Source organism: Rattus norvegicus, chromosome 4 (assembly GCF_021556685.1).
Source record: "Rattus norvegicus strain SHRSP/BbbUtx chromosome 4, alternate assembly SHRSP_T2T, whole genome shotgun sequence".
Taxonomy (NCBI): Eukaryota; Metazoa; Chordata; class Mammalia; order Rodentia; family Muridae; genus Rattus; species Rattus norvegicus.
The window spans coordinates 147,701,438-147,727,224 of NC_141537.1; the positions used below are offsets into that span (position 1 = coordinate 147,701,438).

Here is a 25,787-nt window from a genome sequence, read left to right on the forward strand (position 1 = left end):
ATTCTAACTTTGTAGTAACTGTTAGAGGTACTCCTCGTGAAGGTGGGAGATCAGAAGGAAATGGCAGCTGGTCACTCAACCCTCAAAAGACATCCTTATTCCGGTGAGCCAGCCAAAGCCCTGCTTTGTCAAGGATTATCTCCCAATGTCCAAAGTCCTGAAACCAGATTTGCAAGATGAACACTGACCAGATTGCTGCCAACCAGCCAGTTCTCTCCTGGGAAATGCCATTACTAGCCAATATATGGGGATCTGTGGTTGGATTTGACAGGACAGTTGGGGGCAGGTGCAGGGACTACCTTCACTTCAAAGGCACATTTGCCTAGTGACTGACAGCTGGCTTCTTGGACTGTTTGAATAGACACTGATAGAGTTGGATTCTAAAACCCCATTTGGTGCTTCTGACACCCCCCTACACACACACACCCCAAAGCAAGCCCAAGCGGCTGGACATGTAGCTCAGTTGCTAGACTGCTTTGTCTAATGTGCAGGAAGCCAAGAGTTCCATCCCAGCACAGGCATGGTGGCAGTCGTTGAAAGTCTGCCTGGGGTAAATGAGACCCTGTCTCAGAAGTGTTGGAATCAGAACTCTGTACTGAGGGGTTGGGGATTTAGCTCAGTGGTAGAGCGCTTGTCTAGCAAGCGCAAAGCCCTGGGTTCGGTCCCCAGCTCCGGAAAAAAAAAAAATCTCCAGAACTCTGTACTGGGATTGGCCATGTGCAATTTTTGAGACAAGTTTGAACTGACTTGGAGTCTCGATGTTTCCTTTTTTCTGAGAGTTCTGAAGATAGCACCTTGGTCACTTACAGACTTGGCCAGGATGAAGCCTAACTTCTGTACCTTTCCATTTCTCCAGTTGATAAAAATGATTTATTTTTACTTTTTCAAGTTAGTGGAAGAGGCAGAATGTGCTCAGGCCTTATCTTTGTCATCCTATACACAACAGCAGCCGTGGCTTTCTTATTTATCTCCAGAGACCTCTCTGCCATCTCTAGCCAGGCCCTGCAGGGCTCATCTGCCCTTACCAGGTCCAAGCCTCACCAGCTGCCTTTAATTTCTCCAAGAAAGGTTTCCAGCCTCTGCCTGGCATGGTGGTACCCACCTTTAATCCCAGTAAAGGCAGGCAGATCTCTGAGTTGGGAGGACAGACAGCCTGGTCTACAAACTGAGTTCCTGGACAGACAAGGCTACAGAAATAGCTTGTTTTGAAAAACAACCAAGAAGAAGAAGAAAGATCCCTAGGCTCTACGGGGCAGTTACTGAGACTGCTACTAGACATTCAATGCTAGAATGATTCCATCTCTTCCCTTGGTGGGTCCCATCATCTTTGCATTTACACCTTCAGCTTAACTGGTCACCTGAGGACATCCCTGACTACCCTACCTTCAAGATGACTTTTCCCACTTTCTCAGCTCACTGCTTTTTCCCTTCGCGTAAACCAGCACCTTTTTATTTCTTTTTTTTTTTTCTTTCTTTCTTTTTTTTTTTTTTGGTTCTTTTTTTCGGAGCTGGGGACCGAACCCAGGGCCTTGTGTTTCCTAGGTAAGCGCTCTACCGCTGAGCTAAATCCCCAGCCCCCCTTTTTATTTCTTTTGCTAGCTTTCTCCACACTCTGTAGTAAGTTCTGTGAAATCAGGGACCACTAAACAGCCCTTACCCCAGAGCCTTAGTGTGGGGGCCAAGGCACAGAAAAGGAACTCTGATGGTAGCCCCAGTGCTTGGTTCTTCCATCTTCAGTGCCTGGGACACCAAGAGTATGTGGCGAGTAAGGTCCAGAGCCAAGACCACCACGAAATATCCTTATGAAAAATCCTTATTCGACTTCCCTAAGGCGACGCAGCTCTAGAGCCCTCCACCTGAGTCAGATTGTGCCTGGGCAACGGTCTCCTAGGAGACGGGAAACAGAGGGCGGGGCCCAAGAGGTGCGCGAGGGTTGAGGCGCGCTGTGGGGCGCTGGGAGCGAACCTGGCAAGAGGCGCATGCAGGGCCTCAGCGCGCCGCTTCTCCTGAGCGCGGAGCAGCTGGGGCCCGGGGCCGCCTGGTACCGCCAGGAGGGCAGCTCGGAGTGTAGCTGGCTCCAGAGGTCACAGCCACCCAAGCACCGCACAAATTTCTCGTCCCGCTGTCCCTGGGCACGCAACTCGGAGTTCCGGCCTTCTGAGAGACTGCAATGGCTAGGTCCCGCCTCCGCCAGGCCAGAGGTGGCGCGCAGTGGCAACAGCCAAGGGGATTGCAGCCCGTTGCCTGCGCGCCACCTAAGCAGCGCTCGGGAGCGGTTCGTGCCCGGTGCTCTGGACACTGTGAACCCCGAACCCGCCTGCTCCCTGGTCCCCCCGACCCTGGATGAGCCCTTGCCTGATGCCCCGCCGCCGCCTGGTGGTGAGGCGCAGAACGGCCCACCACCCCTGACACCCTATCGGCTGCAGACAGAGGCCGCGAAGGTGGAAGGGATGGGGACTCTGGAATGCACTAGAGGTTGGGCGTCCAGATATAGGGTGGGGGCGAGGGAGGGAGGGCACCTGGAATCAGAGAAGTCCCTGGGCCAAGCCTCTAGCTTTCTGTGTTTCTGCTCTGCATCTCTCTGCAGATTCCCTACTCCTCTGGCGAGGATTCACCAAGGGAACTCCTCACCATATGGGCCGACTCAGAAACGCCAAAATCCACGTAGAGAGAGCCGTCAAGGTTGGAGGGGATGGAGTGATGGTGGTGGTTACAGTTACTAGTTTGCCATATCGTTAAAAAATAAATCCATAGAAGGCAGGCACATACGCACACAGACACACACACACACAGACACACACACACACACACACACACACACACACACACACACCATGCATCTGTAAGTGTCCCCCACCTCCATCCTCAGTGTCTCTTCAGGCCCATATTCTAGGCTGAGTCATCTCTACCTGAGCATGTACTCCCTAGCTCCCTCAGCCCCGATCCCTGCCTTCTATCCCATTCCCACTGGAAATTACACTCATTAATTGACCCTGGTGCCCAGCCAAATCCTGAAACCCTTGAACTGCTTTCTCCTTTTGGAGCACTGTGTGCCACAAACGGGCCCTGCTCCCCACCCCTGGCTGACTTCACACTGGTTTCCCTGGCTTGCTCCTTGGTCTCTGTCTCTGAAGATTTCCCAGGTGTTCCTGTTTCCCTGTGGCCCTCTCCAGGGGCCTCTCTCCTTGAGCCTGGGAGTCCAAGGTCACACCATGCCCTGTACCACCCCTTTCTGCCTCCAAGGCCCCTGTTCTCCAACCCTGGAGATCCTGCCACCTGTTGGATGTTTCCACCCAGAGAGCTTGCCAGCAGCTCACGCTTGCATCCCAAACCAGAAATCCATCCTTCCAGCCTCTTCCACCCATCAACAAAGTCATCCAACATCCATGCCTCCAAAATTCATCTCAGGCCTAGCATCTGCTCCCCCAGTGCTCGTGTTACCCCTTCATTCTGACTATCTCAGTCCCTCAGACCATGGCAGCATTCTGAGGATCTGCCTCTGTGCCTGCCCCTTCCTGCATGGATTCTCCATGCAGCCCAGACATACTCCCTGTAATCTTGGGAGTTCTCATTTTCTAGACTTCGCTCTCCTTGGCCTCTCAGTTCCTTCTGACTCCTGGCTATCCTCTGGACCTTTGCAGAGACCTTTGCCCATGCTGCCTCCCTCTGCCTGAACTACTGTTTGCTCAGCTCTGTGTTCATGCCTCACTCCCAATTTACCTTGACCATGTATTACTCTGGAGGCTGGGAACACCAGTTAGAATGTATGCTTAGCATGGACAAAGCCCTGGTCTCAGTCCCCAGCACCAAACAGAAAGGAAGAAATCTCTGCTCTGTCACTTGACTACTGTATGATCTTGGAGAAACTGTTTAGTCTCTGTGTGCCTCCAGTATGTAATTAAAATGCAAATTGTTCTTAATGGTGCTTGTAACTGCTTACCACATAGCAGGTACTCAGTAACTATAAGCTATGCATGTTTATTTTTCTCCTTGTTTATAAGCTGCCTCCTACTGGGTTACCAAAATTCCCTGAAGGCAGACGTCCTGTCTGGTTCACCATTGCCTCCTATATGTCTGATGCTGAAGCAAGTTACTGCCTCTCACCTTATAGCAGAAGAAGATCTTTATGATTCATGGACGATACCCAGTGATCCGGTGTCTCTTGCGCCAGAGAGGCTGGGTAGAGAAGAAGATGGTGCATCCCCCAGGCACGATCCTGCCACCACCTTCGAAGGATCTAGACAGCTCCATGCTGGGTGACAGCGATGCCACAGAGGATGGTGAGTAGGTCCTCCTCCCGATCCACAAGCTGTCCTTTCTCAGTCCTTTCCCTTTGCTTCCCGTGGTCCAGGGTTGGGACCTGAAAGGGCTGTGGGGCATGGACACAGTTCCATGGAGTCGTCCTTCACCTCCACAGAGGACGAAGAAGAGAGTGAGATGTTTCGGGAGTCGCAGCTGTTGGACTTGGATGGTTTCTTGGAATTCGACGACCTAGATGGGATACATGCTTTGATGGTGAGGACTCTGGGGGTCAGGACGAAGCAGGGGGGTGGTAGGAAGCTTGTATTCAGAGAAAGAACACCTAGTTGGGTGTCCTTCCTTCTCTGGATCCCAGCTTCCAGTCTGAGAAAACAGGTGGCATCTTTAAAGGTTGGCTAGGTCTGCACAGAGTGGTGAGGGACTCGGTGGGGCTCAGATAAGATGAACACATCTTCAAGGTGGCACTGATGGTGTTTCCCTTTACCCTTTGCAAATGAAGGCCGTAAGACATGGCTTTAAAAGCCACAGGACAAGCAAAGGTGATAATCCTTCAATTAAGGGAAGGCTCCAGAAACCATGTAAAACACCAGGTGTGCTGGTGAGAAGCTTGCAATCCCAGTGCTGGGGAGGCAGACACTGGTGAAGCCCGGCAGGCTGACAGTCTACAGAGTGTCCTGCATAAGCTCCAGCCCAGTGAGAGACACTTTGGTAAAAAAAAGATGGGTCGGGGTCGGGGATTTAGTTCAGGGGTAGAGCACTTACAAGGCCCTAGGTTCGGTCTTCAGCTCCGGAAAAAACAAACAAATAAAAAACCAAGATGGGTCAAGAGTACTGGCTGCTCTTCCAGGGTTTTGATTCTCAGCACCCACATGATGGTGCATAACAATCTTTTTTTTTTTTTTTTGGTTCTTTTTTTTCGGAGCTGGGGACCGAACCCAGGGCCTTGCACTTCCTAGGCAAGCGCTCTACCACTGAGCTAAATCCCCAACCCCGCATAACAATCTATTAACCAAGGAATCTGAAACTCTCTCCTGGCTTCCCTGGGTACTGCATGAATTTGGTACACAGACATAACTTGCAGGCAAAACACATGCATGAAATAAAAACAAATACACTCTTAAAAACCAAACCAAGGGCTGGAGAGATGGCTCAGTGGTTAAGAGCACAGACTGCTCTTCCAGAGATCCTGAGTTCAAATCCCAGCAACCACATGGTGGCTCACAACCATCTGTAATAAGATCTGATGTCCTCTTCTGGTGTATCTGAAGACAGCTATGGTGTACGTACATGTAATAAATAAATCTTAAAAAAAAAAAGCAAAGCAAACCAAACAAAATAGCTGGGATGGATTTGAGATCCAAGATTGGATTATATTCTGGCCTCCACACACATGCATGTGCACACTCGTGAGTGCACGCACACACACACACACACACACACACACACACACACACACACCTATACACCGAAATATCCACATAAAAACTTGAGAGATGCTGGTGAGCTGGAGGTATGGATGGTGAAGGGAGGACACGAGCTCAGAGCTTGACCCCACCCAGACTAATTGAACTATAGGGAGCTGCCATTTCTTTTCTTTTCTCTTAGCCATCCTCCCCCATTTCTCTGTGAATATATATATATATATATATATATATATATATATATATGGAGAGAGAGAGAGAGAGAGAGAGAGAGAGAGAGAGAGAGAGAGAGAGAGAATGGGCTAGCACATGCCACAGTCACCAGAGGATTCTCTCCTTCCTTCCTGGCTTAGGGTGTTAGGTCCAGGCAGTGTGCAACCATTATGTGCTGAGCCGTCTAGCTGGCTGCAACCATTTCATTTCTGTCTCTGTAATAAAATACCATGACTGGAAGAAACTTGGCATAGAAAGTTTAACTCCTAGTTCCAGGTTACAGTCATAGCAGGATCCCAGGCAAGTGGGATCCTTTAATCCCAGCACTTGGGAGGCAAAGGCCAGCCTGGTCTACAGAGTGAGTTCCAGGATGATCAGGACAACATACACAGAGAAAGCCTGTTTTAAAAAACAAACGAGTAGAGCGCTTACCTAGGAAGCGCAAGACCCTGGGTTCGGTCCCCAGCTCCGAAAAAAAGAACCAAAAAAAAAAAAAAAAAAAAAAACAACAACAAAAAAAACCAAACGAATGGGGGTTGGGGATTTAGCTCAGTGGTAGAGCGCTTGCCTAGGAAGCGCAAGGCCCTGGGTTCGGTCCCCAGCTCCGAAAAAAAAAGAACCAAAAAAAAAAAAAAAAAAAAACCAAACAAACAAACAAAAAAAAACGAATGAAATAATCTTTGTAAGAAAACCAAAAAGACAGGGTTCCTCTACACAGCTGAGTTCAAGCTGACCTTGAACTCAAGCCCCTCCTTCCTCAGCCTCCTGGGTGTTATAGTTACAGGCAAGCGCACCGCACCCATTTTGAACCTTATTCTAAGTGTCTTCTGAGTCAGTTCCTTCAGTCCTCTAAGGTAGACTTAATGCATTCCACAGATGACAGTACGGGAACACAAGAGTGACAGGCCCCACAAATACACCCACAGACTTCAGCTCACCAAGAAACAACACGGTAGCCAGCACACAGCCTTTTCCCTATCCATCCATCCATCCATCCATCCATCCATCCATCCATCTATCTATCTATCTATCTATCTATCTATCTATCTATCTATCTATCTAAGACAGGGTTTGTCTGTATAGTCCTGGCTGTCCTGGAACTAATTCTGTAGACCAGGCTGGCCTGGAACTCAGACCCACACCTGCCTCTACCTCCCAAGTGGTGGGATCGTAGGTGTGTGCCTCCACACCCCACCTGACACAGCCTTTCCTGACACAGAGATGATGGTTTCAAGCAGGGTAGGGTGGTGTACTGTAGTCCAGCACTTGGAAGATCATGAGTTAGAAGCTAGCCTGGGCTACCTAGTGAGTTTGAGGCTTTCATGGACTATATAGCAAGAGCCTATCTCTAAAAATAAAGAACAGAGCCTGTCACCATCATCTTGTGTCCGAGAGTTGTCGGAAGCATGGAGAGGTTGGGTCCATGGGGAAGATCTGTCTGGACTGTGTGCTCACTGGCCGGAGTCATTGTCCTTCCACTGATGATCACAGAACAAGACACGTTGGCATCGTGGTGTGCAGCTTGATCACTGGCTTGGGACACAAAGCCAAGTAGAGGCTGGAAAGCCAGATTTCGGTCTGCTCACCCAGCATATGCTCTGGAGCTCATGACTTCTCATGACGTATTCAGAGATGGGGGAGTCCAGAGGACACTTTGGACACCGCTCCTTTCTGTGCAGCACAGCAGCTGCCTCCCCCCACCCCTCCTCCATGTCTCCATCTCCTTCCTTCTCCCCAGTCCCGCATGGTTCGAAACGAGACCCCTTACCTGATCTGGACCACTCGGCGAGACGTGCTAGATTGTCGCTTCCTTTCCAAGGATCAGATGATAAACCATTATGCCCGTGCCGGCTCCTTCACTACAAAGGTAGGCATCCCAGGGGCTGCAGTGGAAGCCCCAGTTCCTGCTGGACTTTTTGGTCAGAGAAGATTCTTCAGAGAACACAGAGGTTCTTGGGTTGACATCTGGTTCTCAAACTCTACCTGACATTCGTTGACATGATTACTGTGCACTCACTTCCCACGGAATCTGTCGTGAACAAAGGGGCCCTGGTCTCCCGAACAGAGCACGCCTGTCTCCTTTATTGTCTGTCTGGCTTTACCGAGTCTTACCTGGGCCTCTTAGCTAGCGACTCCACCTCTCCAAGCCTCCACTTCCTCATCTTTAGTGCCAGCACAGCCTGATTCTAAGGTTGTGCTGAGGATGAAAGCTTTAATCAGCATCTCCTGTGCCAATGGTTCTCAACTTCAGAGTTGCATCCTGGGCATTAGAGCTTTACATTCTGATTCATAACAGTAGCAAAATGGAAACGAAAATAATTTTATGGTTAAGGCTTCGCCACAACATCAACTGTATATAAAAGGTTGAAGCATTAGGAAGGTTGAGAACCACTGAGCTATAAAGGCTTCCTGGGTAGAGCATGTATGGGAAAGGGTGGGTAGAGGGATCAGGGGCCATCTCAGCTGGGCAAACTGGGAGATGGAGATGGCTATCAAGTCAGGCCTAACCAGTGGGTTGGAGCTTCCAGGCAGGGTTTTCCATTTTCCTGAGTGTCTGGACATATGCGGCATGTGGGGGACCCCTTGACACGATCTGGGTCCTCCCTGGTGCTTCAGCAGCTGTCTCCACAGGTGGGCCTTTGTCTCAACCTCCGGAATCTGCCATGGTTTGATGAGGCTGATGCTGACTCCTTCTTCCCACGATGCTACCGACTGGGGGCAGAGGATGACAAGAAAGCCTTCATAGGTAAGGGAACTCCAATCCCAGGCCCGACTCCCTCATGCTGGCTGCCCCACAGTGGAGAACAGCAAGTCTCTCCTTGTGCCCTCACCCACTCTGTAGTCTTTCCTCCATAACCCCAGCCCTTTCCTCCACTAATTTCATCCATTCATGAGCCTCCTAGCTTGGCCAACCCTGGCATTCAGAGAAGCCCAGGGAGCCAGGCTTGTTCCCTTCAGCAGGTTCTAGGGGTTGGTGGGTGGGTTCTGTCTGGGGTCTAGATACGTTGCTGGCTGGACCAGGTCCTTTCCATGAAAGACTATGGGTCTCGAAGGCAAAGTAGTTTCCTGCTTCAGTATGGGTTCTGAGTTCAGATTTTGGATCCAGATCAGGTGGCAGTTTTTAAATTATGTCCCAAACCTGCGATAGAATTTAGGCCACGGTCTGATTCTCAGGTTAGAATAAGTATCAGAAATGGACAAACCTGTGGAGAGCAGAGGCAGAATGACCACAAATCTGTCTTTGGCTTTGTCTTCACAGTGAGTTCCAAGCCAGACAGCTTGAAACTGTAAGACCTTGTCGCAAAAAAAAAAAAAAAAAAAAAAAGAAAGAAAGAAAGAAAGAAAGGAAGGAAGGAAGGAAGGAAGGAAGAAAGAAGGAAAAAAGAAACTGGTCCAGGTTATTTCTAAAGACAGTCTGGCCACATGTGGGTCTGGTGTTTAAGAGATGGGATAGTAGGCCAGGTGCTAGAGTGAGACAGGTAAATGAGGTTCTGGATCCAAAATGGGGCAAGCCATGGTGAGGTTCCAGAACCAGGAGAGGCCTGGAGCCTGGGGGCTGAGCAGGGTATCCCTGCCTGGGAGCAGAGGACTTCTGGCTGACAGCTGCCCGCAACGTTCTCAAGCTGGTGGTGAAGTTGGAAGGGAGGTCACAGTCTATCCCCATCCAGGCAAGAGAGGAAGAGGCCCTAGGTGAGTGCCGTGGTTCCCTCCGCTCCCACAGGTATGTGCCCAGCCACCCTCTCAGTCCCTCTTCTACACTGTTAGGACATATGACCAGACTGCAGCCTTTGCCTACAGCCCTCTGTCCCTCTTCCCATCTGTAAAGATCGTTCACCCCTGTTCACCCAGCCGCCATCAGTTCATTCTCTCAGCCATCCTCCCCCAGGGTACCCCCTACCTGTCCCTTCAGTCACCTACTATGTTATGTCCCTCTGTCCACTCCCACCTTCCTGCCTGCCCTTGCACTTGTCCATCTGCCCATCTTCCTGTCTGCTTGTCCATCCTCTGTCTACTGTGCATCATACTGAAGTCTACCCTTGTACTTACCCCACTCCTGTCGTTTATTAGTTGTTCAGCCCTTTAATGGGCCTGACTGACTACTTTAGAGAGGCAGGCTGAGATCACACAGCCCCATCCCTGCCTGTGAGAACCACTTCATGATCTCTGGGGAGGACGCACAGGAACACAGCTATGTACAGATGTCCCCCAAGAAACCCCGTGCCTGCACAGAGGGAACATCTGGGAGGGGAGGGGCATAGGAGTCCTCTGCATGCTGGTCCAATCTATATGGTTCCCCTCCCCCTCTGCAGTAAAAAGGGGCTCCACAGCCAAGGGACTCGGGGGCAGGTTTACTGGAAGGAAAAAAGTCCTTGACCCTTCCAGAGGAACACGTACTTGGTTGCTGTCATTTGACCTGGGTAGATTAGGTACCAAAGACTGTTATGTGCCAGAACCTAGGTCACAGGGGACTGACCCTCTGTGGTTGGAGAGTCTGCACTTGGACTTCCGTGTGCTGAGCTCAAGTATGGGTCAGGCTGTAGGTGGGCAGTTGAGGGCTTGGTCGCATGTCAGTTTTTAAATAGGCAAAAGCCTGAGCCAGGGTCATGAGCTGCCATCAGGTCCTCTGAGCTAGGCTTGGTGTCACTTCTAGCTGAGTGACACATTAGCACTTTGGAGCTTATGGGCTGTAGATATCTGTGAGGATTCTGAGAGAAGGGGTGGGTTTTAGGTATCCAATGGGGTATAGGAAGCTGTCAGATTTGCCTTCATATGTATCTGGATTCACCTAGGCCAAGGTTTCCAGGCACATTGTAGGGCTAAGATGTGTCAGGGGTATGGAGCTGCAGGGCAGTGCTAGGGAAGGTGTGCTCTAGAACCCTTGGCTACATTTACACCAAAGCCTTGGTTGTGTGAGAGGCACAGGCACAGTGGAGGGCAGGGGTGAAATTCTAGGGTTGCAGGGGAATTTAGAGCAGTTTCAGGTGACTGAGAGGTGTGTCCCAAGGTGGCTGGGGATGGAGGTCACACTGTCTTTAGGGCGAGGCCTCAGGTAAGTGATAGGCTTCTGGTCAGCAAAGGGTGGTGACACGTGTTGCATTGCCTGCTTTGAAATGGGGTGTTTACTGGTCCTTCTGTCCCTACAGAAGATACACAGCCCAAGAAACAGGAGAAGAAGCCAGTGACGGTGTCTTCAGACTTTGTGGATGAGGCTCTGAGTGCATGCGAGGAACATCTCAGCAACATAGCCCACAAAGACATCGACAAGGACCCCAACGCCCCACTGTACCTCAGCCCTGACGACTGGTCCCTCTTCCTTCAGCGCTACTACCAAATAGTGCAGTAAGTTCCCTCCAGGGCGGGGCTCTAGGCATGGGCCAGGGTTACAGCCAGACCCTCAGATGGAGATCTAGCGCAGCCCAAGCCCTCCCACCCCACCTCCTTCTTTTGTCCTGGACGCTTCTACTCAAGAACCCTCAGAGTCTCCCACCCGCTCCATCGGAGAGAACAGTCAACTCCTTCCACCTCAGCATAGGCCCAAGCAAGCTTGGGTTGTCAGTAGACCTAAATTCTAGTTCTTTTCTTTCTATCCCCCAAGCCCTATGACCCTGGGAACATCACTAAGCTTTCAAAACATACTTTTTCTTGAATGCAAAATGAATTTAAAAATAGCATCCGCCTTGGAGAATGAATGGTATGAGGCAGGACAGCTTTTACTGTGCGGTCAGCATAGGCTTGTGCTGCTCCCTCAGAATAGGACTCTGAGGCATTTAGATTTGATCCTGAGGTCATTTGCACTGCCTGACCCAGGATGCCAGTTCCCACAGGAAGGAAGTAGACGTCACCAGACAGGGGTTTTATGGTCAGTACATTGAATTAAACAGAGTGAATTTAATGCAGAATTCAGGATCTTTTAGTGTGAAGGAGAGGGCTGGGAAGAACAAGGGTGATGTTTTGAGCTCGCTTTGGGCAAAGGCGCTCGAGCAGCAGAAGACAGGAGGCGGTGCTGCCAGACACGGTGAGGAGGACCAGCCGTGTGCCTGTTGGAGCGCCAGGCTTCAGAGCCAGTGCTCTGTGTGGCACAGCCCTCGCTCGGGTGGAAGGCTTGCAGGAAGCCAGGTGAAAGCACTGAGGGTCTCAAGTGGGGTGGTGTCGACGGAGAGAAACAGACTGAAGGGGATTGGCTAAATGATGGAATGAAGAGACCCTCAGCTGCAGCAACACTAGGGTCTCTTAGACAGCAGAAGACGACAAGGTCACCCTGTGCTTTCCCCTTAAAGCCGCTTTGTCATTTTCACGGTGACGGGGTAGGGCTTGGGACCCCAGGTTTAAGCAAGTGCTTTACTAAGTGAGCTGCACCCCAGCCTCGGTGAGCTTTCTTTTCTTCTAAATTGGTGTGCTGTGGGTGGGGTCAGAGAACAGCCCTGTGAAGTTGGTTCTCTCCTCTTAACACAATTGAACTCAGGCTGTCGGGCCCTCTCTCTCTCTCTCTCTCTCTCTCTCTCTCTCTCTCTCTCTCTCTCTCTCTCTCTCTCTCTCTCGTTTTTTTTGAGGTCAGGTCTCACCAGGTAGCTCTGGCTGTCCTGGAACTCACTCTGTAGACCATGCTGGCTATGAACTCTGCCTCCCAAGTGCTGGGATTAAGACCTGGCTGGGCTCACAGCTTTCTTAAACTAAGACTTATCAAAGATCCTTTTTATTTCCAGTGTAGAGGCTGTTGAGAAGCCCTCAAAAGTCAGGGTCACAAAAAGCCCTCAGAAATCAAATAAGAGCAGACAGGTGGCTGACATCCAGGCAGCTGAGGCAGGGAGATCATCGCTAATAGCGAGCCTTTATCTCACACAAACCCTCCCCCAAAAGAAAGTTCCCACAGGTGCACGCAGGCGAGTGACTCCTTCAGCACCATGTTAGGACTTTGTCCTCGGTTTTAAAAGCAAGACCACGTGAAGCTAGGCAGTGGTGACACACACCTTTAGTTCCAGTATTCAGGAGGCAGAGGCAGGCAAGGTCTCTGAGTTTGAGGCCATTCTGGTCTACAGAGTGAGTTCAAGGACAGTCTGTCTGGAAAACCAAAACCAAAACCAGTGAAAAATACAAGCCCATGTGGGTCGAAGTAATACGCAGCCTTTGAGAGCACTCAGTGTTCCTTTAAAGATCTGCCTTTGTTTCTCAGCGCTATGCCAGGCAAACTCACAACCACATGTAACTCCAGCTCTAAGGGACCTATTGCCTCTGGAGTCTGCAGGCACCTGCACTTGTGTGTGTGTGTGTGTGTGTGTGTGTGTGTGTGTGTGTGTGTGTCTGTGTGAAAATGGTCCCCCCCCAATATAAAATTATACTGAATGGTCATTTCAAATTCCTTGTACCTTGTCACTCCTAGGTGACACTTTCCCTGGGCCTCAGTGCAGATTTACTATAGGACAGCTCATCAGGATCTGGGGGTGTCCCTCGGAGCTCTCTGAGCCCCTTTGTCTGGCCACTTTTGTTCTTGATGCTTCCCATAAAAAGAAAGCTATGGTGGAGGTCAAGGTGTTAAAGTGAGGTTAGCACCCAGGGGAGGCATCCGGGACAGTGTATGAATTATAGCTGACATTTTTTATAGCTGTAGGGAACAGGGTCCCCCCCCTTTCCTGTGAACCCCTGTATGCCAAATTCTTCCCAGTTTACAGAACCAAACCATTCAGCATTCAGTCAATAGACTTGGAGAGTGCCTGCTAAGTGGTGGGTGAGTGGTGAGTGGTGTGTGTGTGTGTGTGTGTGTGTGTGTGTGTGTGTGTGTGTGGTAGGTGGGGGGTAGGCGGAAGGGGGGATATATGGGAGGAGATGCAGCAGAGAGCAAACCTCACAGAAGCTGTCCCTGCAGGCTCAACTTGTAGCCCAGAGGACAGCGTGTGCCCAGCCTAGCTGGCCTTGGTTTCAAGCCCTGGCACCACACACTAGAAAGGCCAGTAGGAGAGGACAGGCAGTAACTGAACAAGTGGGTGTGTGCTGTGACACAGTGTGTGGCTGGACAGAAACAAATCCTGGTGGGGCAGGATACAGAATCACCCGAGCAGACTTAGGCTAAGGACTAAGCTGATTGTCAGTCGCCTTGAGTCCAGATCGGGAGGGTCCGCCTCTGAAAACACCTTTGGGTGAAGCAGTCAGGCATTTGCACCCTGGCTCAGTCACTCTACCTGGTGTGTTGCCTTGGGACGATCCCTTAATTGCCCCAGCCTCAGTCGGCATGTCCCCAAGACTGCCTAGTTAATACTTCCCAAGGAGGCTACTGAGGGGGTGAACCAGAACTACGGGCCGTCCTCACCAGGGTGCTTGGCTCAGTGAGTGCTGTCCCATCCTCATCAGGAATGAAGGTGACGTGTAGAAAATGGGGAGGGGTGTGGTAAGGTGTCTCAGGGACAGGCATGAGCAAAGCAGGTTAGAGCACAGTTGGGGAGGTATGTGTCTCCTAGTATCCTATCCTCTCATTTGGCCACAGGCCTCACTCTCCCCAAGTCCTACTGTCTCCATACAGTCAAGGGGCAGAACTCAGATACCTGGAGGTCCAAGTCCAGCGCTGTGAAGACATCCTACAGCAGCTTCGGGCCGTGGTACCCCAGATAGACATGGAGGGGGATCGGAACATCTGGATCGTGAAGCCCGGAGCCAAGTCCCGAGGCCGAGGTGGGCGAGCAGCTCTTCTTCCAGTTTTAGTACCTTTATCCCATTACGGGTTTGAATCTCAGCTCTACTATTAATAGGATGCATGACCTTGAACAAGTCAATTTGCCTCTCTGAATCTCGGTTTTCTCAGTTGTGAAATGGGGATGGCACCAGGGCTTCCTGTCAGGTAAAGTGTAAATGCAGCCCATACCTCCTGTTCAGCATGGTGCTGGATCGGGGGGTCACCCCACCAACATGACTGCTCTGCCTCTCACTTCCCGTAAGACGTTTTCTGGTCCTCACCTTTACTGAATCACATCAGTGTATCCACTGTGCACAGGAGAGTCCAACATCAGCCCAGTCCTTAAAGACTGTAGTGGGCTTCCCCAGAAATGGACAGAAAACTTGTAATGATATTCTTTTTTTTTTTCTTTTTTCTTTTTTTCGGAGCTGGGGACCGAACCCAGGGCCTTGCGCTTGCTAGGCAAGCGCTCTACCACTGAGCCAAATCCCCAACCAATGATATTCTTTATTGAAAAAAAAGATTACATGTAAAAGGTGAGTGAAGTGTTATAAAGTAAACACAGTGTAGCTCCAGTTCCAGGAAATCCACAAAACAGACATATGGAAAACATTCATACACATAAGATAAAATAAATAAACAAAAGGGAAAGTGTATGAATCCCAAGTGGAAGCAAAAGCATCCTTCAAGGCCAGCCTTGGCTACACAGTAAGGACGAGACTATATAAGACCCTGTCACGAAATAAATAAAACGAGGGGAAAAAAGAGTGTGTGGAAGCAAACTGAGCTTGGTGGTACAAGCCTTTAATCCCAGCGTGTGGGAGGTGGAGGCAGGCGCAGAGAGGCAGAGAGGAAGAGGCAGAGGCAGGCACAGAGGCAGATGGATCTCTGTAAGTTTGAGGCCAGCCTGGTTTATATAGTGAGTTCTAAGATAGCCAGAGCTACATAGTGAGACCCTGTCTCAGGAAGAAATAGAAGGGAAATGAGAAAAACAAAAAGAAGGAAAGAAGACACATGTGCCCTTGGATGTGTGAAGCTGTGGCCAGAGTTGGTTGCACAGCTGACTAATAACAGGTGAGGTGACGTCGGCCAAGCTTCACCCCACAGCCTCGCCAGCTCCGCAGGAGTCTGTGAGCCAAGCACAGATAGGTATGGAACCGGAAAGCTCCAGAGAGAGGATCTGGCACAGCAGCTGGCTTCACCCTGGACAGTGAGAGAGAGGTTTCAGCGTGCCTTTCAGTTTCCTAGTCTCTTAACTCCCAGAGGAAAGTAATGTATGACCTAGTTAACTCTCTAAATGCTTTCACATTGCGTGTGTGCGAGAGCATCAGAGGACAACTTACAGAACTCTGTCCTCCCACTGCATAGGTTCTAGGAACTGAAGTCAGGTGATCAGCCTTGGCGAAAGTGCCTTTACCCACTGAGCCATCTTGCCTTATTTATTTTTTAATTTTATGTGTATGCGTTTTGCTTACTTGCATCTATGTGCACTATGTGTGAGCCTGCTGCCCATGGAGACCAGAAGAGGGCGCCAGACCCCCTGGGTTCCTCTGCAAGAACAGCAAGCACTGGTCATGCTGAGCCATCTCTCCAGCCCCCAACCCCAGTTAAATTTTACCTGTATATAGCAAAACAAAGTTTAGTAAATAGTTAATTAGAAAATTATTTACATTCTTTGCTTTGCTAGAGGGAAGGTGGTCCTGACTTGGAGGGCTTTAAGGTTCAGCTGGATTCTGTGGAGATGAGAGCTTATAGCAGGGATGTCCATCGTCCTCTGGCACTTCTGACCGCAGCCTGACCTCTTGGTCCCTGCCTGCCTGCCTCCTCCTCAGGGATTACATGCATGGACCACCTGGATGAGATGCTGAAGCTGGTGGACTGCAACCCCATGCTGATGAAGGATGGCAAGTGGATTGTGCAGAAGTACATTGAGCGGCCCCTGCTGATCTTCGGCACCAAGTTTGACCTGAGGCAGTGGTTCCTGGTGACCGACTGGAACCCACTCACTGTGTGGTTCTACCGGGACAGCTACATCCGCTTCTCCACACAGCCTTTCTCCTTGAAGAACCTGGACAAGTGAGCCCACCCTCCACCTCCCCTCACTCTCCGGTCTAGTGGGGAGGTCAGCAGACAAACTGAACAGTGAACTCTTAGATCTAGGCTAGATTTCAGACCACAGACTCTGCAAGCAAGGAAGCAGGCTTTACACACACACACACACACACACACACCATCCTTCCACCCTGAAGGAGCCTGCAGGGGACGCTCGGGATACAGGAATGAACAAAACAAGATCCCAGATCTCAAGGGTTCACATCTTAGCAATGTGTCTGTGTAACTGGCTGACAGTATATGCTAGAAGAGTCGTTCTCACCCTTCCTCATGCTTCCACCGTTTAATACAGTTCCTCATGTCCTGGTGACCCCTGACTAATTTTTTTTGTTGCTACTTCATAACTAATTCTGTTACTGTTATGAATTACAGTGTAAATACCTGTGTTTTCTGGTGGTCTTAGGCAACCCCTGTGAAAAGGGGTCACAGCCCATAGGTTGAGAACCACAGGGCTAGACGGTGATATGTGTATATGTAGATCTATATTGTAATATAGATCTAGGTAAAGGCAGACTCAGACAAACTTGAGAGAGGAGAGGCAACTTGTGGTTTGTTTGTGGGATGAGAAGAAACCTTGATGAGGCCTGGGTTCCATTTCCATCTCTACAGTGTCAAGTTGTGTGCCTCTGGAGAGGTGGAAAACTACTTAGACGTTACTAGCAGGGCACAGTGCTCCATGTCTAACCCCAGCACTTGGGAGGCTGAGTCAGAAGGATTTTGAGTTTAAGGACAGACTGGGCTATATGGTGAGAATCCACTCTCGAGATGAAACAAGCCAGGTGTGGTAGCTCTTAATTGTAATCCCAGAACTTGGGAGCCCAAGACAGCCAAAATCACACCAGGTACAGTAGTGGCTGCCTGTGACGCCAACACTTGGAAGGTGGGGGCAGGGCGATCGGGTGTAAACTTTCATCCTCAGCTACCTGGTGAGTTTGAATCTGGCCTGGGCTGTGTGAGACTCTCTTAAAGAAAATGACCAGCCTCAGTCTCCACATCAGGAGGCTGGAGCAGCAGTACAGTGTAGCTATTTATCATTAAGCACTTCACATGGCATAAGTGTTTTTGCCTGGTTGTATCACAGTCGTTTCTAAAACACAATGAAGTGGTGGGTCATTGCCATTTTAGAGCTGTGAGGGCGAACAAGTTAAATGTAATTTTAATCACTGGTGAAACTGAGGTTTGACTTCCCTTTCATGACTCTGGGTCATTTTCTCCATCTTATTTCCTGCCATGCACAGAAAGAGTGAGCTGGGAGTAGGCAGAAAGCACTTGCTACTGTGGCCCATCTGTTACACCCAAGTGTTCTGGGATAACTAGCTCTGGCCTTAGGTGAATGGGGTTGGAGTTGGGAAGGGCACATTCTGTCTTATTTGTCTTTCAGCAGAGGCCTGTCTCAGCTAAGCTCACAAAATGGCTGACCCCAGGACTTCGTCTGAAGCTCTGAGGTTGGGTGTAGGGCTCCAAGGCTGATCCTGCCTCTCTGTTGCATTCTAGCTCTGTGCACCTGTGTAACAACTCCATCCAGAGACACTTGGAGGCTTCCTGTCACCGACACCCAATGCTGCCTCCGGATAACATGTGGTCCAGCCAGAGGTTTCAGGCCCACTTGCAGGAGGTAGATGCCCCAAAGGCGTGGTCCACTGTCATTGTGCCTGGCATGAAGGCTGCCGTGATCCATGCCCTGCAGACCTCCCAGGACAACGTGCAGTGTCGGAAGGCCAGCTTTGAACTCTATGGGGCTGACTTTGTGTTTGGGGAAGACTTCCAGCCCTGGCTGATTGAAATCAATGCCAGCCCCACCATGGCACCTTCCACAGCTGTCACTGCCCGCCTCTGTGCTGGTGTGCAAGCAGATACCCTGCGTGTGGTCATCGACCGGCGAATGGACCGCAGCTGCGATACAGGAGCCTTTGAGCTCATCTATAAGCAGGTAAGATGCTCCAGCATCCCCACAGGCAACCTCACAGTCCTGGGATCTCCTGTGAGGCATAGTTCAAGACAGGTGTCTTATCAGACACTTCCCTCTGGCCTGACTCATCTGTGAGCTGGAGGTTACTGTCCTCTGAGGGTCATTAATGCCCCGAGTTCATATTCAGGGGCTCTGGGACCCATTCAGCCTCCAGTTGCAATCCCACGCCCCTAGGTAGCCTCATTTTCTGTCTGTAAAGCAAGACTACAACTGGCTGCTCCTTTGTGAGCTGTGAGAATAGGGCAGTTTGATCTGCCTCGGGGCTTTTCATGGGTACCTAGACAGAGGCCACAAAGGACAGCTTTAGGACCCAGTAGGGCTGATTAGAGCTCCATCAACTGCAAGGCCTATCAAGAGTCAATTTCTAGTGTCCCTTATTATTTTTATAATAATTATTGTTCATCTTTTTCCAGAAGCAGATTTGATCTTGCTTATTTATAATAAGTATAGGGTTTTTTTTTTTTAATCAGCCAAAAACATTGTTTTGTTGTTGTTTTTTTTTTTTTTTTTTTTTTTTTTTTTTTTTTTTTTTTTTTTTTTTAGTTTTTTTGAGACAGGGGATTACTCTATATAGCCTAGGCTCGCCAAAAACTTATGCTGTTGCCCAGGCTAGCCTGAAACTCATGGCATTCCTCCTGCTTCAAGCTTCCTACGCACCAAGATTATAGGTAAAAATCATGACACCCAGCTTGGAAATAAACTATCTAACCAAGCTTGACTTTCCACAGTGCTATAGTCTCCCAACAGTTTATCAGAATTCTGAATCCATCAATGAGGAGTCATCCATTAGGCTAGAGCCCTCTGGGGGTTCTAGAGACATCTCAGGGCACGCTTCATAAATACCTTAGGCTTCCCGGTCCAAGCTAGACCATGATGTACATTAGCTATCACAGCTGGACAAATAGGACTCAACCTTCTACCTAACCTTATTCAGGAGGTTGAAAAAGGAGTCACTTTGAGTTCCAGGCTAGCCCGGGCTTTAGAGTGAGACCCTATTTCAAAACAACAGTCACACAAATACAACTTTAAAAGAATGTTTTCAAGAGTTTCTGAATGCTGAAGGCAGTTTTAAGTAGGAGTCTTCCAGCTGGGATTCATAAAGGCCTAGGTTTACTGCAGGAAAGCGGAATACTGAGCACATGACCTGAGTCTTGCAGTTCTGAGAGTCAAATAACCTTTCTACAAGAGTCACCTAAGACCATCCTGTATATCAGTTATTTTACATTAAATTCAAACTGGAGCAAAATTATAGTTATGAAGTAGCAATGAAAATAATTTTATAGTTGGGGGGGGTCATCATAATATGAGGAACTGTATTCAAGCATTAGAAAGGTTGAGAACCACTGTCTTAGAATAATGTGCTGGCAATAGGGCATAGTTTTTGGTTTTTTTTTTTCTTCTTTTCAGAGCTGGGGACCGAACCCAGGGCCTTAAGCGCTCTACTACTGAGCTAAATCCCCAACCTCAGGGCATAGTTTTTGTAAAGGACATTATCCCTAGGTGTTAGGGATGGAATTCAGGGCCCTGCCTCCTAGGCGTGTGTAGTACTATTACTACTGAGTCATAGCTCCAGCTTAAAAAATGTAAAGGAGGAAATTAAGCAAGTGCACACGTACACCTGCAACCCACAAGTTCACAGCCAGCCTGGCTTACGTGGCCAAACTCAATCCAGCTGGCACTTTACAGCGAGACCCCGTAACAAACAGCGTAATCACGGAAGAGGGCAGAGGAAAGGGGAAAGATGAAGTCCTTGCCATTTAAAATTGATCAGAATTTTCGCAAGGCATGACAACACAAGCCTGTGACCCCGATATTTAGGATGCTGCAGCAGGAGGATCAGGAGTTTCAGGTCATCCTTGGCTACATAGTGAGCTTGAGGCCAACCTGGGCTACATGAAGCCTTGTTTCAGGATAAACAAGCAAAATACTGAATGGCTGGGTGCCTGGGAAGATTGAGCCAGGCATTTTTCAGGCGTCCTTTGTCCCCAGTCGTCTTTTGTTACTGATGTTTTTGAGGCTAGTTTGTACCCAGGGTGGCCACACTGGTAGCTTTGTGTCTCTGATCTCCTTTGATCTAGGATGGCTCCAGTGGTTCCTTCTTGGCGTCCTGATCCTTTGGAGGCCAGGCTGGCCAGCCTGTAGCACTGTCCCACATTCTGGCTTATCTGATTGTCTCCTTGCGCTGTTCAGCTCAGTCAGTTTTCTGTCTATCCTGTAAACTAGAAAATAGGTTAACAACTTGATGAGGTTCAAGGGTGGAGATTTTTGGCAAAAAACAAAATCAAAAAACCCACTAAAGTGAAGCTGGGCACCACCTCTGACTGTCACAAAGCACGACCAGCAGACTCCTAATTCCTGATGCCAAATTTGACCTTCTTCGACCAAGGTGGTTGTCATCCTTTTTTATTATTATTGTATTACCTATCCTGTTAGAGTTTGTGTATGTGTGTGGTTGCACATGCCACAACACACACGTGGAGGTCAGAGGACAACTTGTGAGAGTCATGGGTCTTTCCCATGGGTCTTGGGGCTTGAACTCAGCAAGTACCTTTATCTACATCAACACTGACCCCTGCCCCAGAATTACTTTGTCCATCTGTCCATTTTCTGTTGCTAACAACATAGTGCCATGGACCTGTAGTTCTCAACCTTTGGGCTGCGAGCTCTTTGGGAATCAAACGATCTTTTCACAGGGGTCTCCTAAGATCAATCTGAATATCAGATATTTACTTTATTTAACTGTAGCAAAGTTAGTTATGAAATAGGAATGACATAATTTGGTGGTTGGGGGGGGGGTCACCACACCATCAGGAACTGTGTTAAAGGGTCACAGCATTAGGAAGGTTGAGCAGCGCTGCTGTACACAGTGTAAGCTATAAGGAAAGTAAGCTGGGTTGGAGAGATGGCTCAGCAGTTCAAAGCAGTCTGCTCTCAAGGAGGACCCAAGTTCAGGTCTCAGCACCCACGTCCAGCAGCTCACTATCCCCTACAGCTTTCCCTATTCTTAGAAGGCTACTCTGACCTTAGAGGCCTCACTGAGGACAGCAGAGGCACTATGCCTCCCTCTTCTTGGTATTCACAATGGGAATTTCATTTCCACATAGGAAGCCATTGGCTCAGTTCTGTCCATCTCTGGCTGCCCATGGCATGACACCGCTTGAATTCTAACACAGGCCAGAAGTCGCCTTGGTGGACAGTGGAGTCGAGTGCTTGTCTGCTTGGCTATGGCTCTTTGCTTTTCTGGCTCCCTAGGGCTCAGTGACTGTAGGTCCTCTAAGTCCCTTGAGGACAAAAGGAGCTTCCTGTTTTTCAGATGTGCCTCTTGACCAGACACCCCAGAAATTGGTTCTATCTGTCTCTGCCTTGGGCCCTAATTTCCAGCACTAGTGTCTGAGATGGCCTTGTTCTCTCCTGTCCCATAGCCTGCTGTGGAGGTGCCCCAGTACGTGGGTATCCGGCTCGTAGTAGAGGGCTCTACCATCAAGAAGCCCATGGCAGTGGGACATCGGCGGACAGGGGTCCTCCGCTCATCACTCCCTCATCTGCTGACCCAGCAAGGCTCTGGGGAAAGCAAGGGCTCAGGCTCCCCTACCCACAGGTCAGCTTTTAGGAAAAATGCTAGGGTCGAGAGCCTGGGACACACCACCGCCGCCGAGAAGCCAGAAACTACTGCCACCACACCGGTCCCTGGAAAGGGGAAGAAAGGCAAGGCAAAAAGTGCCACGGCCCTGGTCTGCCTCACCCTCCAGAAGTGGGAGCACCCCAACATCAGGGTGGGCCACATTTTTAACAGGTCTCTGGGTGTGAAAAAGCCTGAGGCCTGGGGTAATACCACGTTTCCCAAATGCCCCCATCCTCCCAGGGCTACCTGCTCTCCAAGCCCTTCCCAAGTGTCTGAGCTTACTCTGCTGTCAGAAGGCCATGAATGATAGCCAGCCTGAGGCTGTTCACCAACTGTCTTTAAATATACAATCAAATGAGTATTCCAAAGTAGTCACCCTGCCAGGCAGTTAGATCAGAAGATGCCAGGGCTGGCTCAGTCCTGGAGTGCGCGTCCTGGGAGTCCAGACCTCTGCTGTCCTAGCTGGCTTTGCCCTCACTCTTCTCTGGAGAAAGGTGCTGCCATCATGCCCTTCCTGCGCCCCCTTAGCCCTCACAACACCCTAGTGAGGTAGGTGCTATTGTCCCCATTTTCCAGCCGAGGTAGCAGGAAGTTTAAGGACGTTGCCCGAGGTTGCACAGCTCAGAAGGGGCAGAGCTGGGATGCAGACCCAGGTCTGTTGGACCCCCAACCCTGTGTTCTTCCCACTGCTTCTGGAGGAGGAGCTGGGAGGGGCTCCATCTGCCCACACCTCCCACCCCCTGCCTCTGCACATACCCTGTGGGATAGCTGGTCAGGCTGGGACCTAGGCCAGCCCTCACGGTTTCCCTTCTCCCACAGACCCTTTCCACTTCCCTAGTCTCCACATCAAGGCCTGGCTGCCTTCTCCCCGTGTGCACCGACCCCAGAGCCGGGTCCACAGACTCCAGCACAGCCAGCTGGTGGGCTCTAAGGCTCTGTCAACCACAGGCAAGGCCTTGATGACTCTACCTACTGCCAAGGTTCCGATGTCCTTCCCACCTCACCCTGACCTCGAACTGGCACCTAGCATGCTGAAGCCCAGAAAGGTGGGCTTTGAGCTAAGCTGCACACCCTAGTGGGTAGTGCTGAGCAGAGGGATTGGGGCAGAAGGGCACAGGCAGAGGGCAGCACCAAGACCAAGCAGCGCACCAGGGAAGGGCTTGTCTTCCACAGAACCCTGTTCCAAGACAGAGGCCTGATCATCTCTCTCTTCCTCCCCTCCTTTACACCGAGGCTGCTATTCCCCTGCACCTTCGAGGCCCCCACTTTGGAAGTGCCTCTTGGCCTCTGACCTTTGAAGCCGGACTTCTTCCTAGCACCCACAGGAAAGTCAAGTCCAAAGGCAAGTTCAAGGCCAGACTCGGCAACAGACCCAGGGCTGAGGCATACCCCACGAAGAGGCTAAGTCTCCCCAGCCCCTTAACCCTTATTTTGGTGTCCCAAAGTCTGGGGCCTGTAGGGGCCACGAGGCTAAAGAAACCCCTGCTCTGAACTTCACTGCCCCATCCTGGATCCAGCATCAAATAAAAAAAAAAAAAAAAAAAAAAAAAAGCAAGTAAAGTTCTCTGGGCTTGGCGTGGCTAATTGAGGCAAGGCTCAGAACAAGAGCTGCTCATCCGAAAGGTTCACAATTGCCCAGCGTGGGCATTAGCTTTCTTGGCAGGAAGTCTTGGAGTGTGTGTGGGTGTGGAAGGGCCTGTGGCACACAGAGGAGGAGGGTGAGTGTGAGCAAGGAGACATGGCTTGCAAATGGTAGCATGTGGAAGGCGAGCCGTCAAGGGTCCCTCCCCCCAGGACTGGCCGAATGGCATCGGATGGGCACACAACACGAGGACAAGAGACGGCCCTTCTCCAGAGGGTACAGGTCTGTTTCTCCCCTCCGTGAAGGGGTAGTCAAACCACCTAGAACTGGAAGATCCAAGTGCAGCACAGCATTTCCCACCCGTGGAGGGTTGACTGCCGTCCCTCCAAAGCAGAGTCTATGTGCAGCCTGTGAACGTGTTGTGGGGTGGAGAGCGCAGTGGTGCACGCCTGTCACCCCAGCACTCGGGAGGCAGAGGCGGGAAAATCTCTGAGCTCCAGTCCAGCCAGGGATGCATGGAGAGACCTGCTCTCAAAACCAAACCAACCTCCTCCTGGCCAGGAGTGTAGCGGATGCTACATCCTGACCTGGCCACTGTTCACTTGAGCAGAGAGCACAGTCCCTGGTAAACATTCGCTTTCTCATTTTTGGTAAACCAAACGGTGAGGTAGAACTTTTATTATCTTAAGTCCAGAGAGAAGTCACCTGCCCAATGCCACACAGCAGTCAAGTGGCCTCTCTGGGATTTGATCTTAGGTGTGTCAGACCACGGAGCCCAGGATCTTGGCTGTGCTCAGCACCACCTCACTGTCCTTGAGGGGGGCACAGCTCTTATTCTACTCTCACCCGGGGGCCTATTGCTGAGAGAGCCGAAGGCACTGCAAAGTCCGAGAGAAGTAAGGGGGCAGGGGAGCCAGAAGTTCACTCGGGGGGTCCCTGGGTCTGGTGCCTGGGAGGAGGAGGCGGTGCAGGTGCAGGTGCAAAGGCATCTGGGCCACTTGGGAAGGACTCAGGTGGAGGTATCTAAGCAGGGCTTCATCCAGGACCTGGGACGGGAGACAGCGGCCTTCTGAGTTCCAGCCAGGGGAGCACCCAGCGCTCATGCAAAGGGAGGGAGACCTGCAGGACCTCCCTGGTCTAACTGCAGTAAATGTTTCTACAGATAGGCAGAGTTTTCCTCAGCTTCTTTGGTGTTTGGTGAAGCCATGTGATTAAGCCTCTGGCCAATGAGACACGAAAAGAGGTGCACAGACCTGGCCCTCGAAACCCCAATTCATACAAGCCTCCGGTCTCCCCTTCTGGCCAAAAAGCCAGAGTCTTGGTCCCAAGTGCTGCCTAGAGCCAGGCCCGCTCCTGCTGCACTCCCATCCACTGGACTCAACACGAGGGAGAAAGGCTCAAAAGGACGGTGGGATGTGAGGACCTGAGGTCAGCTTCCACCCCCTCAGTTCATGGACAGGAGACCTAAGCCACACAGCAACCACAGGACCACAGGTGGCCCCAGAGAGCAAGCCAGCTGCTTCCTGGTCCGAATGTGCACGGTATCTGGAGACACAGTCTCTCCAACCCACAAAGAGGAGGCATATGGGGCAGGGGACCTACCTGTCTCTGGGGCTTGGTAGTCTCTGCTGGCCACAGAAAGCGCTGGCCCAGAACGCTGCCCACGCGAGCCGCATAGGTGTGGTCTCCAAGAATTGGGCAGAGCTGTAGAGCCATGTGCACCTGCAGCTGACTGGGGAAGACTGAAACGTGGAAAAGTGGGGGTTGGGAGGCAGTTGCTCTTCCTGACCATGCAGTACTGCCCCCATCCCTACATCGTAAGGAACTGTGAGATGACCTCCGCCTCCAGAGAGGACCATGAGAAAATAACAGTGTCAGCTGCCAAGCCCCCCAGCCTGGGGGTCCAACCCAACAGAACCGAAGCCTCTATGAATAAGGATATATGC

General features: G+C 50.5%; 2 protein-coding genes across 27 annotated transcripts in view; one reads left to right on the forward strand and one right to left on the reverse strand.

Moving 5' to 3' along the window:
• Positions 1-23,819, forward strand: Ttll3 (tubulin tyrosine ligase like 3). Of its 22 annotated transcripts, none has more exons than XR_015685657.1 (15): positions 2-103; positions 2,588-2,682; positions 4,112-4,280; positions 4,418-4,515; positions 7,633-7,761; positions 8,526-8,640; positions 9,480-9,584; positions 11,039-11,234; positions 14,407-14,555; positions 16,389-16,632; positions 18,163-18,598; positions 22,060-22,342; positions 22,836-22,912; positions 23,079-23,305; positions 23,493-23,819. XR_015685657.1 is itself a non-coding variant. In NM_001429203.1 (14 exon segments), coding segments are annotated over 14 exon segments (2,607 nt in total). In that variant the 5' UTR covers positions 22-60; the 3' UTR covers positions 23,751-23,819.
• Positions 19,658-25,787, reverse strand: part of Rpusd3 (RNA pseudouridine synthase D3) — an 8,833-nt gene continuing 2,703 nt past the window's right edge. For 3 of the 5 annotated variants that reach the window (NM_001108641.2, NM_001398862.1, XM_087658183.1), the window contains 2 exons: positions 25,444-25,583; positions 24,486-24,887 (listed from right to left, as the gene is read on the reverse strand). In NM_001108641.2, the coding sequence (NP_001102111.1) occupies positions 24,696-24,887; positions 25,444-25,583 (332 nt within the window). In that variant the 3' untranslated portion in view covers positions 24,486-24,695. 5 annotated transcript variants of the gene reach the window in all.